This window comes from Liolophura sinensis, chromosome 10, assembly GCF_032854445.1.
Source record: "Liolophura sinensis isolate JHLJ2023 chromosome 10, CUHK_Ljap_v2, whole genome shotgun sequence".
NCBI lineage: Eukaryota > Metazoa > Mollusca > Polyplacophora > Chitonida > Chitonidae > Liolophura > Liolophura sinensis.
The window spans coordinates 10,060,779-10,076,155 of NC_088304.1; the positions used below are offsets into that span (position 1 = coordinate 10,060,779).

Sequence of the window (15,377 nt, forward strand, 5' to 3'; positions counted from 1 at the left end):
CACAACTGTCAATGAAAACTGTATAGGCTTAAGTCTTCTATTTGCAGGCCTTCTGTCCTAATTTCTAACTTTCATATCATTATGGTACATATTTTCTTTACGATACTCTTGGTTGTTTACGCTGAATGTTGTTTTGGAAATTGGTCTTTTTTTAATTATTGACCTAGAACGTCTATTGTAGTTGATGGTTAGTATATGAATGGAATGTCTTATAACTACGACGCATACAACTATGCATAGTTTAGATTTACACACTATCCTTGCATGCAAAATTGTACCTGTAGGATGGAATGTTACCTTCTTAAAAGTACCACTTCTGGAAAGCTGTAAGCATTGACACTTGCTACTCATCAGCAGTTTGAATTAAAACATGTCATCAACTGAATTAATATCAAAATGTATATAAAAGCGCATGTTTGCATGTAAGAAACCTGTGATATAGTATAAAATCTCAGATTGTATCCCAGAAAAAATAAGATGAAAATAGATTTTAATGCCACTTTTCCTCGGGTATCCAGAAGAAAAATAACTAGACCAGATTTATATTGTTCCGATCTCTTTATGAGACTTCTTCCCTTTCTTATCTTGTCAAGGATCGGCATAAGTGTCACCTGACGCCTGTATTCAAGCTTCCGACGGTCACATTTGTAGCCGATCCGCTGCGGATTTGCGCTCAGTCTCATTTTCACAATGACCAATCTACATTTCAATGTCATGACACTGGAGGGAACTTGGCAAAACTAATACATACGACACACATTACTTAAAAGAGTTATTCGAATCTCTGAAGCCCTTTCTTCACCGTGATGTTCAAAGGAGCACTATTAAAAATTCATTTTCTCCTCGTCGCCAACCGACGCCCGCCGCTTCCTCGCGCTTGAACGTCGCCAAAAAGCTTGACCGTCCCAGAAGACGGACGTGAGGACTTTGTGTTGATGTATAACTTCAGTCACACGTCGGCGCGGAGATCCGACACACAGAGGCGCCATCGAGACAAGAGACGGAATAGAATTAACATTGCTCAACAGATCACCGGCAAGACGGGAAAAGGTGCAAGCATATACCGTAAATCTGCTATTTAACGGGCAGTATAGGTAATGATCAAGTGGCATCACCATAATGTTGACTGCGCTCCTACCCACAGCTGTGAGCTGTGAGCTGTGAGGACTATCATGTTTGAATGTTAGGCACATGCTGGTTACTTTTCCAGAAAAAAATTCTTACCTAAAAACTATATCTTTCATTATTTATGCTAAACTCTTATTCAAGGCCTATCCCGCCTCTATTAAATTCTGTTTTTACCTCCAGTACTGTAGTCATGTGACTAATGAGTATGCTGATGAAGGGCTCAGAGCAGCTATGACATGACTTCAAGACTAAGAAATTAAGTACACTGAAAGCAAAACATCTATTAACAGTAAGTACGTATATAGAGAGAGACTCCTCTAGAACAAATTTGAAATGGACACTATCATTGATGTTACTACACGCAAATTAATAAGATCTCAAAGACATTGCACAATTTTCCTGTGCCCCCCCCCCCACCCAATTGTTTTTGGTTTGATGAGTAGCTGAAAACATGTAAGATCAGCATCACTGGATCCCATGGATATCTTTCACTAGTTAAGCCTTCTATACACCTAGATATGTTGTCTGTTGTCTAGGTGGGTTGATGTGTTGGGACAATTTTGTCTCAAATCTAACAAATAACACTAAGCAAAGAATATACAGAGACAACCACATATATTTGTCCATCCATATTTTATATGTTCAATCTTCAAAAATAAATGGATCTTCAGAAGAATGCACAAACAACTAACAACTGCAATTGTCCTTATTCTGCCCCTTGTTCACATCCTGGGGGGGGGGTCTTTTCATCATCATCATCATCATCATCATCATCATCATCATCATCATCATCGCCTCCATCTGCAACAGAGGATGGCTGTAGTTAGAAACCAATGAAAATATCCAAATTCTAAATTGTAATTATCTTATAAACAACATACATATATTCAGGTTCTATACCTTGAAGTATCAAGAAACATGTTTGCAATCTTGACACTTCTTGGTCTGGCCAATTATAGCTTAATGGAATATGCTAGGCAATGCTCAGCTCAGCCCACCCTGGGCAACCTGTAGAAGAGGCACCATGGTGTCTTCAGCATGGTACTCCAGTGAGCCAGCGCCACAAGTACGCCTGATTTGAAGAAATTTTGTAAACAACATTAACCCTGAACGATGGTTACATTATAAAACAGGGAATACACATGTGTATGAGATGAAGCATTATTACAAAAAAAAACATAAAGCGAAAAACTTGAGAAATTATCAAATGAAAAACTACTATGGGATAAACCTTCCATACATTCCTTCACAAGTCTAATGACTTCCGTTGACTTTTTTTCACTCGCCTGAACTAAGAGATTTATGCTGGAAAAGCTCTTCCACACCTATGATTACCTGTACATATATCAACCCAGAATGTTATTTTCAAAGGCAAACAATGTATGTAAAGATATTATTTATCTATTTATGTGATCTAGTTTCACAATACCCTAATTCCTCAACCTTTTTGAGTTGATATTGGAGACAAAACTACATTTTTTCAATTGGCCAATTTCAGGGCCTCACAAAACATGTAATTTTATCAGTCTACAAAAATGATGTCTTCATTTCATCAGAAAGAATATGCTTGAATAAACATCTGTGAAAATGACGAAGAAGTGCATTACCACACCAAAATATTTTCCAATTACACAGAAGAATATTCAGTTTTATCAAGCCTTTTTTTTCAGCAGGTTTACGATTATCTCACCCCTTGCAAAAGACCAGGGGCCTGTCTACAAAGTCATGGAAGTTGCACCAGGCACACTTTGCGACTGCTTCATAGAACTGGTCCCGTGAGTATGACTTTTTGATTCTGTCAGGAGTGCATGCAGCGTGGGAGTATGATAACATGCCTCAAATTCCAGTGAGTGAGTGAGTGAGTGAATGTTTAGGATTTAACATCCTACTTAAAAATTTTTCAGTCATATGACAATGAAGAAGCCCCAACTGAGCCATTGGAGCCGTTCCCTCAAATACAAAGGCCTCCTTTATGGTTGGAGGCAACATGATTGATTGCCTGGACACCACAGCCAATATCTGACAAACCTCTGGACTAATGGAAACTTGTGACCAAATTTGTCATGTTTTGATTGGCTGCATCAGAACAGCACATAACGGCTCTCTTATCACAAAGGAAAGAGTCGTTGTAAGGAAAGTGTGTAATGACTGTATTTCACCTTTCAAGTTTCAAATGTAAAAATTACATTTTCAGAAACACATAAAGGCCTTAAATTATATCTTTGATCAAACTTCAAAATAAACTTTTTTTTTTTTCAAAATTAAAGGTAAATGAATTAATCAAACTCAAGAAAAATTTTACTTGATTTCACGGAAAAACATTTTAAAACAAAACACATGTTAGAAAACTACCATAATTCTTCAAAAACTTCTGCAACCAATATTCTGAAACATTCTGAGAGTGCTATGAGGTGTAGAGAAATAATGTGCACAGTTTTATGAAGCTTGCAGCTCTTTAGTGACACAAACAAATCGTTTTTAGCATCATTTTCATATAAAATATAACACTGCTTCAGCGGCTGAAAAGGTTGATGATTTACAGTAAAATACACAAATTCCCACACTACAAATGAACCATACTCTGCGATTGTGTTTTATCATATAAAAATGGGAAAACTCCTGTAACAATTTATTGGTCATTAGCCCATGGCAAACCTATGTACAAAACTAAATCCCTGCTGACCTTTTTCTGTACAGCTGCTGGCAGACAGACAGACAGACAGACAAATAAACACTGGAAAAAACATAACCTCACTGCCTGAGGTAAAAATACCCAACATTATTTCCAGATATACTTATCAAGGACTATCAGGTGGGTGATTACCTAAATGTTTTAGTTTCCTTCTCCTTTGACAAACAACTCAATACTGGCTGTAGAAACAATCTGCTCTGCCAATAAAAAGAAGGCTATTTATCATGCTAAGAGGGTTCTTTGTCTACTCCAGACAGAAAGAGAGGCTCAGCAGTGTTGTACATTACCCTAAACACTCCACACACATATTTTCGCACGCTCTGCTGTTGTCTGTTACACCAACCTTACGTAAATGCTTCGTGGTAAACACTTGAAAACTAATGCGAAGATAATGAAAACAGTCTGCAAGATTTGGTCAGCCATTCCCCCAGCGTCTCATCAACGGTTCTTAATAAGCCTTAAAAGCCTGCTGATACCACAAAGGCACTCCTCAAGTGCTTACATGTGTCCTTAAGGGTTGCTCCCTAAGTTGCGAGGGTCATCACGGCCCCACACCCCACAGGGAGGCCCTCTCTAAGGCAGACAGATTACGGTTCTGTACCTGGCACATTAGACTCCAGCTAAACAGTGTTTCTTCAATTACTTCACAATATGAAGAGGGATATGTTGTTCATCATGTAAAACTCAAGTACCATTATTACTGTGTTGTGTAAAAGTGAAAAAATACCCCACCCCCCATCCCCCCCAAAAAGTAATTTAATATAAAACACTCAAAGCATAGAAAGTATAAACAGAGCAATGACCCCACAGGGTGATAGTTGGCAAATGGTCACATTTATTACCAGTGAAATCCGGCCACTTGACAATTTAACTCAGTCAGGGTTTTAGTCCAACTGTTCATGAACAAGTAAAATACAGTGGCAAGCAGTTCTAGTAGTACACTGCCACCAGAAGTACAACAACTCGACTTACGTCTTGAACATGCGTTGCCATGGTTGTTACGTTCAATGTCACCTGTGGCAGCTTCATGCAGTCAGAGTCTGTTTAGAAATATTTCACCTTAAGTTCAGCATTTTTCAAGTCCACATTTTGCTTGATTCTCATTGATTTATCTGACTTTATAGGGTCACTTACAGCTTTTTTGTGAAGGTTTATACATTCTTACCAGAAAAACTAAAGTGTTGGCATCCTTTATGTGCTTCTGCCTGAAAACTAACACCAAACCCTCCTCACTGGGTAAATGAGACTAAGGTATTAAATTACTTGAGACTAAGGCAAGTTAAATAAGATTAAGGTAAATTACAAAAAGATTAGGTAAGTTACATTAAACTAAGGCAAGTTTAGCCCAGTGAGGAATGATACTGCGAATAGCTGTTCTGTTTTAAGAGGCAAAGTTTGTAGAGGAATGGCTACACAAATAAAGTGCATCCATAAATCACTTCTACGGCGTAAAAACACCAACAAAATAAATCACAGGATTTTTCACCAACTGTCCAGCTCTCCTATTAATTTTCATGAAAAATTATGTGAAATTTTACGTGAATAACAGTAAATCATATCACTTTATGTAACTTCAGACACACTAACCCTTCTGATTTACATCTGTAACAATTGGCAGTTACCACCTAAAAATCTCTCAATGCCACATAGTAACCCTGCATCTGTTACCATTTTCTAAACTCAGCAACTGCTACCACTATGGTAACTCAGCACTTACATGTATTACCATTTTGGTAAACTTCTCAACTATTATCATTTGGTAACACAGCCACTATTACCATTTTCATAACACAGTCACTATTACCATTTTCCAAACTCAGCAACTGCTACCACTGTTTTCATAACACAGCCACTATTACCATTTTCTAAACTCAGCAACTGCTACCACTGTGGTAACTCAGCACTTATATGTATTACCATTTTGGTAAACTTCTCAACTATTATCATTTGGTACTCGTATCACTTGGTAACACAGCCACTATTACCATTTTCATAACACAGCCACTATTACCGTTTTCTAAACTCAGCAACTGCTACCACTGTTTTCATAACACAGCCACTATTACCATTTTCATAACACAGCCACTATTACCATTTTCATAACACAGCCACTATTACCATTTTCTAAACTAAGCAACTGCTACCATTGTGGTAACTCTGCTCTTATATGTATTACCATTTTGGTAAACTTCTCAACTATTATCATTTGGTAACACAGCCACTATTACCATTTTCATAACACAGTCACTATTACCATTTTCATAACACCGCCACTATTACCATTTTCTAAACTCAGCCACTATTACCATTTTCATCACACAGCCACTATTACCATTTTCTAAACTCAGCAACTGCTACCACTGTGGTAACTCAGCACTTATGTGTATTACCATTTTGGTAAACTTCTCAACTATTATCATTTGGTACTAGTATCACTTGGTAACACAGCCACTATTACCATTTTCATAACACAGCCACTATTACCGTTTTCCAAACTCAGCAACTGCTACCACTGTTTTCATAACACAGCCACTATTACCATTTTCATAACACAGCCACTATTACCATTTTCATAACACAGCCACTATTACCATTTTCATAACACAGCCACTATTACCGTTTTCCAAACTCAGCAACTGCTACCACTGTTTTCATAACACAGCCACTATTACCATTTTCTAAACTCAGCAACTGCTACCACTGTGGTAACTCAGCACTTATATGTATTACCATTTTGGTAAACTTCTCAACTATTATCATTTGGTGCTAGTATCACTTGGTAACACAGCCACTATTACCATTTTCATAACACAGCCACTATTACCATTTTCTAAACTAAGCAACTGCTACCATTGTGGTAACTCTGCTCTTATATGTATTACCATTTTGGTAAACTTCTCAACTATTATCATTTGGTAACACAGCCACTATTACCATTTTCATAACACAGTCACTATTACCATTTTCATAACACCGCCACTATTACCATTTTCTAAACTCAGCAACTGCTACCACTATGGTAACTCAGCTCTTATATGTATTGCCATTTTGGTAAACTTTGCAACTATCATCATTTGGTAACACAGCCACTATTACCATTTTCATAACACAGTCACTATTACCATTTTCATAACACAGCCACTATTACCATTTTCATAACACAGCCACTATTACCATTTTCATCACACAGCCACTATTACCATTTTCATAACACAGCCACTATTACCATTTTCATCACACAGCCACTATTACCATTTTCATAACACAGCCACTATTACCATTTTCATCACACAGCCACTATTACTATTTTCTAAACTCAGCAATTGTTACCATTTGGTAACACATTAACACATACCATTTGGTAGGACAAAAATTACTGCCATTTTGGAAAAACTTTTTCACTGAGATCCACATTTTCTGTATCAATATGCATGAATATGTTTAAATATTTTCAGCATCACCCCAGCGTTTAAGCTCATTTGATTATACGCCCACGCGGCGATGGGGGAATAGTTGCTAACCACACTTACTGATTTATGTCTTGCTCCAAAGAGGTCACACATACTCGTCCACCCCCCATCCCACCCAAAATCTGACAGATATGAGAAGATCAAAAATCCTGCAATAAATCTCAGAGATAGGCTAATTAGACAACAAAATGAATCTACCCAAAAAGTGATTTGTTTCCAATGAACAATACTGTGATGATTTCATATCTTGCAATACATATAAAATGTCCTACATGTACTGTTTATGTGCCTCATCTAGGCAGATGTGTTTCAACATTAAAAGACTGTGGATTAAAAATGATAACCTGGCTCACCCTTGGATAATAATTTAGAAACAAAACATCCTGGTTTTGCTATTAAAAGTAATTACACGTATTTTATAAGTGATGTCAGAAATCTTCAAAGCTGAGAGCTAAGATAACCAAGTTTAAAATAAATCATCCCCACAGCCATACATATATAAAAGGCCATGGAGTGTGTTGTTTCAAAATATCTTTTGAGATTGTTTCATTTTTTTTTAAAAGTCAAATAAAATTAAGCCTCAAATAAAACTAACCCTATTAAACATTATGAAATTTCTAGATATGACAAACGGCTCTATAAATAGCTCTATCTGTTGACAGGTGAAATTCACTGATGTTGTAGCTATTGCCAATGAAAATTCCACATTTAAAAACTTCAGGTTTCTATTGTAAGGAATTGGTCAGACAAATATTTTCCCATTTATCTTCTGTTTTAATCCTTCTGAAGAGCAGCCAACACTAAAAATAACCATTTGCAGTTTAAATCTGGCATTCCCAAAATTCAACAAATTGAATAATCAGGTTCTTGACTTAACACAAATTGTTACCTGCTTCATTTGCATATAAACTGTGTGGAAAGTTACATTACTTTTCACAAAAGGATTACATAAGTGGAAAGCTCATTTTACAATGGAGTGAAACTAAGTACACATTCCAAATTATGCACCAAAAACACTGATTATACACACTATTATTCAACAGCCTCTTTTTTACCTCCACTCTAGAGAGTTACTTCTCTCCAACATCAACACAAAACATCTAGCTGGTGTTCTACCACAAGAGCTTTGTTAGAAAAAAAAAACACAGAAATGCTTGCCAGAAAATGCTCTCAAAAATTCCTGAGATACGTATGTGGATTTTTTTTTACCTCCCCCTCAAAATACACTGTTTTGTAGGTGATGCCAGAGAGCTAACAAGCTCAAGGGTTATGATACAAGTCAAGTGAGAGGCTTAGGCAGCATGGCTTCTCACAGTAAAAATTCCTAAAATTCGTCCATGACTAAGGCGCTCATTTTGCCTGATTTTTAAGAGTTTGATTCATCATAGAAAATTTTTCTGAGGTTTGCTGGGAAGGTAGGATGACATCCTGCTGGAAAATAAAAGTTTCTACACCACAAGTTAATGTTCTTGTAAAGTTAACTTGTCTGCAAAATATGCAAATTTTGGGGCAAAATTTTTGGTTATTTACAGTACATGAAATGAGTCAGTCTCTGTCAGAAATCTTCAAAGCTGACCGAACACAAAGACGAAAGTATACCATAATTAAGACTGCCAAATTAACCCCACCTTTCTGCTTTGGGGGTTCTCAGATCAGAATACCCCAATCTCCCTGTGACTGATCACTTTAAATTGACCAAGGTCAATTGTACCAATCATTACTTATCTATACGTAGTGTGCATAATTTAGTATTATATATCAGTAAACTCTGATTCGGCTAAAGGCATGACACTAACATACTGTATTTCAATCACAATATTTGCAAGAATTATTTCAACCAGTAAATTGAAAGACATGTCCATTTACTTATGACTTTTAGCTGATGTGTATACTACTGATTCTCTTCATGTTTTTAATATGCACTAGCATATACTGTTTCTATTTGTTCATGTATTGTTATAGAGGCCTACGGGAAGAGAAAATTGTACAATTTGACTGTTACCTACCATCTTTAATTAAAGATTTCATTCATTCATTCTTGCAAAAAATACACCTTATTTCGTAGCCTTTCTGCTATAGAGTACTGGTATCAGAATACTTTAAACTGACCATGGCTGTGGAATAAAAATGCATTTTCTGTTCTCATTTTTTAGGACAAATACACTAGGTTTTTGTTCAACCTTCTTCCCCGAGGCTGATGTAATCGTAACAGTGAACAAAAATGGTGGCCTAATATTTCTGACCTTCTCACACAGAGATTTTTTTTTTTTTACCCTTCTCTTTTTTGGTACTTACATTTTGAGGACCTTGTCTTTTCCTCCACTGGCCACTCGCTGCCCATCAGGACTCCAGTCTACAGTGTACACCTGACATACAAAGACAACATCTGAGTACACATACATGTACACAAACACACACAATATCTCGCTACACATATTATGGACAAATAAACAAATAACACTGAGTACACATGTGTACATACACACACCATTTGAATGCATTTAGTGTATATATGTATACATAAATAACATATCAATGCACATGGACATACACACACAACACTTGAATACACACATGTACATATAACCATACAACCTTTAAATACATATAAAGATGCAGAATTTGAATACACATAAATGTACACATAATCAGCCAACATCTGAAAATGTATATTTGTACACATAATCAACATTTTGAACACACATATGTAAACATAAATAAACACCTGAATACACTGACACCAAGTCAAGGCTTAGTCTCATGAAGTGTAATTATCAATATGTTGTTAGGGTGGTTAATGGCTTACTTAGCTCAGCGTGTTTCAGGAAACCAGCGCCAGGATAAAATTACAAAGGTCTCCCATGTCAAAATGTTAGACCTGACCAGACACGGGATTGAACCCAGGTCTTCTGATCTGAAAGCAGGTGCTCTAACATCTCTGCCACCACACTCTATCTACATATACATCAGCTGTAAACTCAATTAAGGATGATTGTGTTTAACCATCACAAATAATCACATCTTTCTTCTCAATCATTCTAAACTGGCTGTGTCACATCTAATAGAAATCAACAACACAAACGAAAAAAGTCTCATTTTCAATTAACCCCTCAATTTCTATATACGTGTATAGGTGTACAAAACCAATCAAAAGGAGCAAAATGCAATCATTTGTGGATATGAAGAAAAAGAAAAAAAAAGGGAGTTGCCACAATTTCATAAAGATCAAAACAAAATGTGAGCTTGTTGTGTCAAGAATACATCAAAGAAATATCATTGCAGAAGCAGGTAGACATTGTCAAACATTAATAATAAGGCATACAGCCAATAAGATGCCTACAGGCAAAAGACGTTCGAAATATGTAGATGTGATTTAATGGTGCACTTTCATCCACCCCCTCACTGGGATTGAAGACTTCCAGTGGTGTGCCCCTAAGACAGAGCGAGTTAATGTAGCGTGACCTTTACTGTGTATCTGCTCTATGTCTTGGTGATGAACCAGGAAATTACGGGTGCTGTGCCGAAACGTACAAGAAGATTGATAATTCCTTCATAAACTTATCGCAAAGAAATTCGCATTTCTACTCGCTGTCAACAATCACAAGAAAGCAGATGAACGATAATGTAATTTTGATTAACGACAACTTATGAACTTACATGATACATGTTTTCGATACAGATTAAATTAACACGCCTACAACGTTCGTTTTGTACTTCTGGTGACACTGAAATCTGCTGACTGCTTTTCATTACATATAAACTCCATTCTGATTAATATACCTTCACGTAACTTTTTTACTTGTATAGTAGCTGGTAGCTTCGTTCCGATTAATATAACTTCACGTAACTTTTTTACTTGTATAGTAGCTGGTAGCTTCATTCCGATTAATATAACTTTACGTAACTTTTTTGCTTGTATAGTAGCTGGTAGCTTCATTCCGATTAATATAACTTTACGTAACTTTTTTGCTTGTATAGTAGCTGGTAGCTTCATCCTGATTAATATAACTTTACGTAACTTTTTTACTTGTATAGTAGCTGGTAGCTTCATTCTGATTAATATAACTTTACATAACTTTTTTACTTTTATAGTAGCTAGTAGGTTCATTCTGATTAATATAACTTTACGTAACTTTTTTACTTGTATAGTAGCTGGTAGCTTCATTCCGATTAATATAACTTTACGTAACTTTTTTACTTTTATAGTAGCTAGTAGGTTCATTCTGATTAATATAACTTTACGTAACTTTTTTACTTTTATAGTAGCTAGTAGGTTCATTCTGATTAATATAACTTTACGTAACTTTTTTACTTGTATAGTAGCTAGTAGGTTCATTCTGATTAATATAACTTTACGTAACTTTTTTACTTTTATAGTAGCTAGTAGGTTCATTCTGATTAATATAACTTTACGTAACTTTTTTACTTGTATAGTAGCTGGTAGCTTCATTCTGATTAATATAACTTTACGTAACTTTTTTACTTTTTTAGTAGCTTGTGGTGAAAGCTGTTTCCGAAATTGGTCTTGTGATTATTGACCTGTGAGTGAGTGAGTGAGTGAGTGCTTAGGGTTTACTTAACAATTTTCAGCCGTGTGACGACGAAGTAGTCCTTACAGCGCATGTAATGTGCCTCCTTGTCACAGGATGGATTTCCTCTTCTCTTTTATCTAGTGCTGCTTCACTGAGAGGACTTAATGAAGGCAAGTAAGCCGCCCCGCCCGAGCCATTATAATGATACGGGCCAACCAGTCACTGCACTATCCCGTTAATGCTGAATGACAGCGAGGAAGTTACAACTTCTTAGGTGTGACCCAACCCAGGATGGACCCTGGATCAACTGCCCCTGAAGCAGATGCTCTACCAGCTCATCTATCCAGGGCCATTCAAAATAAATCTATAACGTCAATTTTGAATTCTGTTTGATGACTGGTATACGAGTGTATGCCTCGATTCATATGTATAAACCAACTGACTCTTATGTCATACACACGTTTCATTTCAACACTATATTTGGCAATCAGAGTGGTTTGTAAAATTGAAATATACCGTTGCACTTTTCTGACAGTACATTTGAAATCAAACTGACGAACATACTTTACGTTACCTAAAGTCTGGCCAGTAAAAATGCATGTTCAGAACCACTAAAGACCTTAAAATGTTGCTTTTGATGACAACATTTACATTTTTTGGATGAAAAAATAAGAAAACTTCACTGAAAAACAAAAAAAAACAAAAAACAAACATTATGTGGCCATACACTATAAGATGAGAGAATTATTCAGAATCCAGCAAAATTATTTATTTATTTATCTGATTGGTGTTTTATGCTGTAACCAAGATTATTTCACTTCTACGACGGCGGCCATCATTATGGTGGGAGGAAATTGGGCCCAGCCTGGGGGAAACCCACGGCCATCCACAAGTTGCTGGCAGAACTTCCCGCGTACGAATCAAGCAAATGTGGCATTTGAAAACTGCTACATTTGAAAATACCGTAACTTTGGAAGTAAAAGAGCTGTTAAAATGCAACATTACCAAACACTTTTACCCTAATTAGTCAACCTATTCGCATATAAAAGAGCAACTTTCAGTGCAATTTATGCATATTTGTAATTTGATTTTGGAGACACAACGACATTGGATGAATTCAACATTTTCAGGACTTCACAAAAAGTACAATTTTGTTAGTCAACACAGAATATACTTGAATAAACATCTTGCACACATTGGGAAAAGGTTGAAGAATTACAGTATGAAGTAAATTATTGTATGTTGTCGCTTGTGTTTATTTATTTATTTACTTATTTACTTATTTGATTGGTGTTTTATGCCGTACTCAAGAATATTTCACTTATATGACGGCGGCCAGCATTATGGTGAGCGGAAACCGGGCAGAGCCCAAGGGAAACCCATGACCATCTGCAGGTTGAGGCCAGACCTTCCCACGTGCATCCGGAGAGGAAGCCAGCATGAGCTGGACTTGAACTCACAGGGCGTTGTTGTTTGTAAAGTTCTGATAAATCAGAACCCAAATATACCTGTATATGTAGCTCACTAAAACATACATGTATACAGTGTACAACTGCCGCAGGCCTCTGACCGCCATCAACTCTTCATTTTGACCACAATGTCACGAGCAAATTAGCCATTCCTTGAAAAAGCTCATAAACAATCAAACTGTGGGAGTAAAAAAAAAAAATAATACACACATAAAAATGAGGATATAAAACCTGAAGTCAGCATCTATCAGTAAAGGGCGAACACTGCATCCTTGACTGTTAAAATGTATGTAAACAGCGTAGCAATACTGATCAGATGGGGAAAGATAACAAATGACATTTTTTTTAAAATCCTCGATCAACATATCAGATAGTTTAGCGATAATGACGTGTCAACATAATTTCTGAACTCTAATTCACCTTTCGTTAACATTAATCATGTAAAACTTGTAGTTTTAGCCTAAGATATCACCAGTAATTTTTCAGGCTTTCTTTTACCTTGTGTGTTTGTATGCTTGGGGTTTTACGTCAGCTATATGATGACAAGGAGGTACATATACTGTGTGTTCTTGTGGCAGGGAGAGTCCATGCTGCCACAGGTGTTACCACCACTGCAGTGTGATGCCCAAGACACCAGACATGACACCCTGCCCAATCGCATCATACTGACACCGTGCCAACCAGTCCTGTTTCCTTGTTCTAAACTCTCAGTGGTGAGCACCAAGCGAGGCAGCAACAAGAACTATTTTAAAAGTTTTTGGTGTGACCCTACCCGCATTAGACCCAAGGTCTCAGATCTTTGAGGCAGATGCCTTAACCATTTGGCCACTGAAGTGGTATTTACGCTATACTAATATTAAATGCCCCTTATTTAACACCAACTTCCAAACTTTTCAAGGATCTTAACTGGCTCTGTATCCACGACAAAATTTCCCAGCAAACAGCAGCCTACATGTATAAGATACTAAATGGAGAGTGCCCAACATACTTGAATACACTATTTAAATCTGTCAACTCTGCAACTACAAAACATCTCCGATCAACCATGAATGATAATCTCCAAGTGCCATTCCCCTCCTCAAAGTACGTCAAACGAAGCCGTTCATACAACAGTCCCAAACTGTGGAACTCATTAGAAAGGGACTTAAATTAGTCAAAATCTCCAAAAGCCTTCTGTAAAAAGTTTCATTTGACCACGCTTGAAAAACTAAATGTAAATGCTTAAAAACCCATTTTCAATATATACACAGTAAATATCTTCACTGTAATCTGTCCTTTGCTGATTGTGTTTGTTTTGCATTGCTTTGTATTGCTTTGTATAGCATAATTACTGAATCTATGGCCACTTTTGATACCGTTATGTGTGCAAACTGTTTGTCTGGTCACAGTTAATATTTACTTGTAAATGTTGTGTTTGTTTTGTCACCCTGTCAGAGGGCCTCGGGGAAGAACATTTTTTGTAACTGACAAATAAATGTTCATCATTTGTCACCCTCAGAAAATAAAGTTATATATATGCAACCTGGTATTTCAAATGTAAATCTGAACCCTCGAAAAGGTGACCGTGAAAGTACCATTATGTTGGAGATTGAAATGAGTAATTAACATATAAGGATTAAAATGATCACAGCAATCCTGCTAGATTATCATCAGTTTCAATTAAATAAAAAATTTGAGCTAAAAAATAAAAAAGAGAGAATTGTACAAACTTTATCATTCTTCACATTTATTTCAATGTTTTTTATAAAAAATTATTTTGTTCATAATACAATGGTGTACACCTTTAAAGCCTTATTGTCCAAAATTTGTGTTCACCTCATCAACATGTGTGAAACACGTGCTGTATGAACCAAGCAATATGGCTACATTTATTCAATCTTTGCTTAAAGGAAAACACCTCTAAAAATCGAAGGAGGCATCACTAATAAGACCACTTCAAACTTTGCATAAATATACTTTCATTTATTTTTTTAAATTTTTGTGATGGCGAGTTTAACATTTAACTTCTAAGGTGGGCTTTATGAACCATACTATCAGAGGTTAGGAACTCTGACGTCACAGGAAGTTTTCCCAACTTTAATCCCGA

The 15,377-nt window shown here is 36.4% G+C and overlaps 1 protein-coding gene across 1 annotated transcript in view; it reads right to left on the reverse strand.

Annotated features, from left to right (window-relative positions):
• Positions 1 to 1,891: 1,891 nt before the first annotated feature.
• The window catches only part of LOC135476371 (notchless protein homolog 1-like), a 62,096-nt gene continuing 48,610 nt past the window's right edge, over positions 1,892 to 15,377 (reverse strand). Inside the window, exons 13-14 of the mRNA XM_064756371.1 lie at positions 9,586 to 9,656; positions 1,892 to 1,929 (exon numbers count right to left, since the gene is read on the reverse strand). Of these exons, the coding sequence (XP_064612441.1) occupies positions 1,917 to 1,929; positions 9,586 to 9,656 (84 nt within the window). The 3' untranslated portion in view covers positions 1,892 to 1,916. The remainder of the gene's footprint in view (positions 1,930 to 9,585; positions 9,657 to 15,377) is intronic.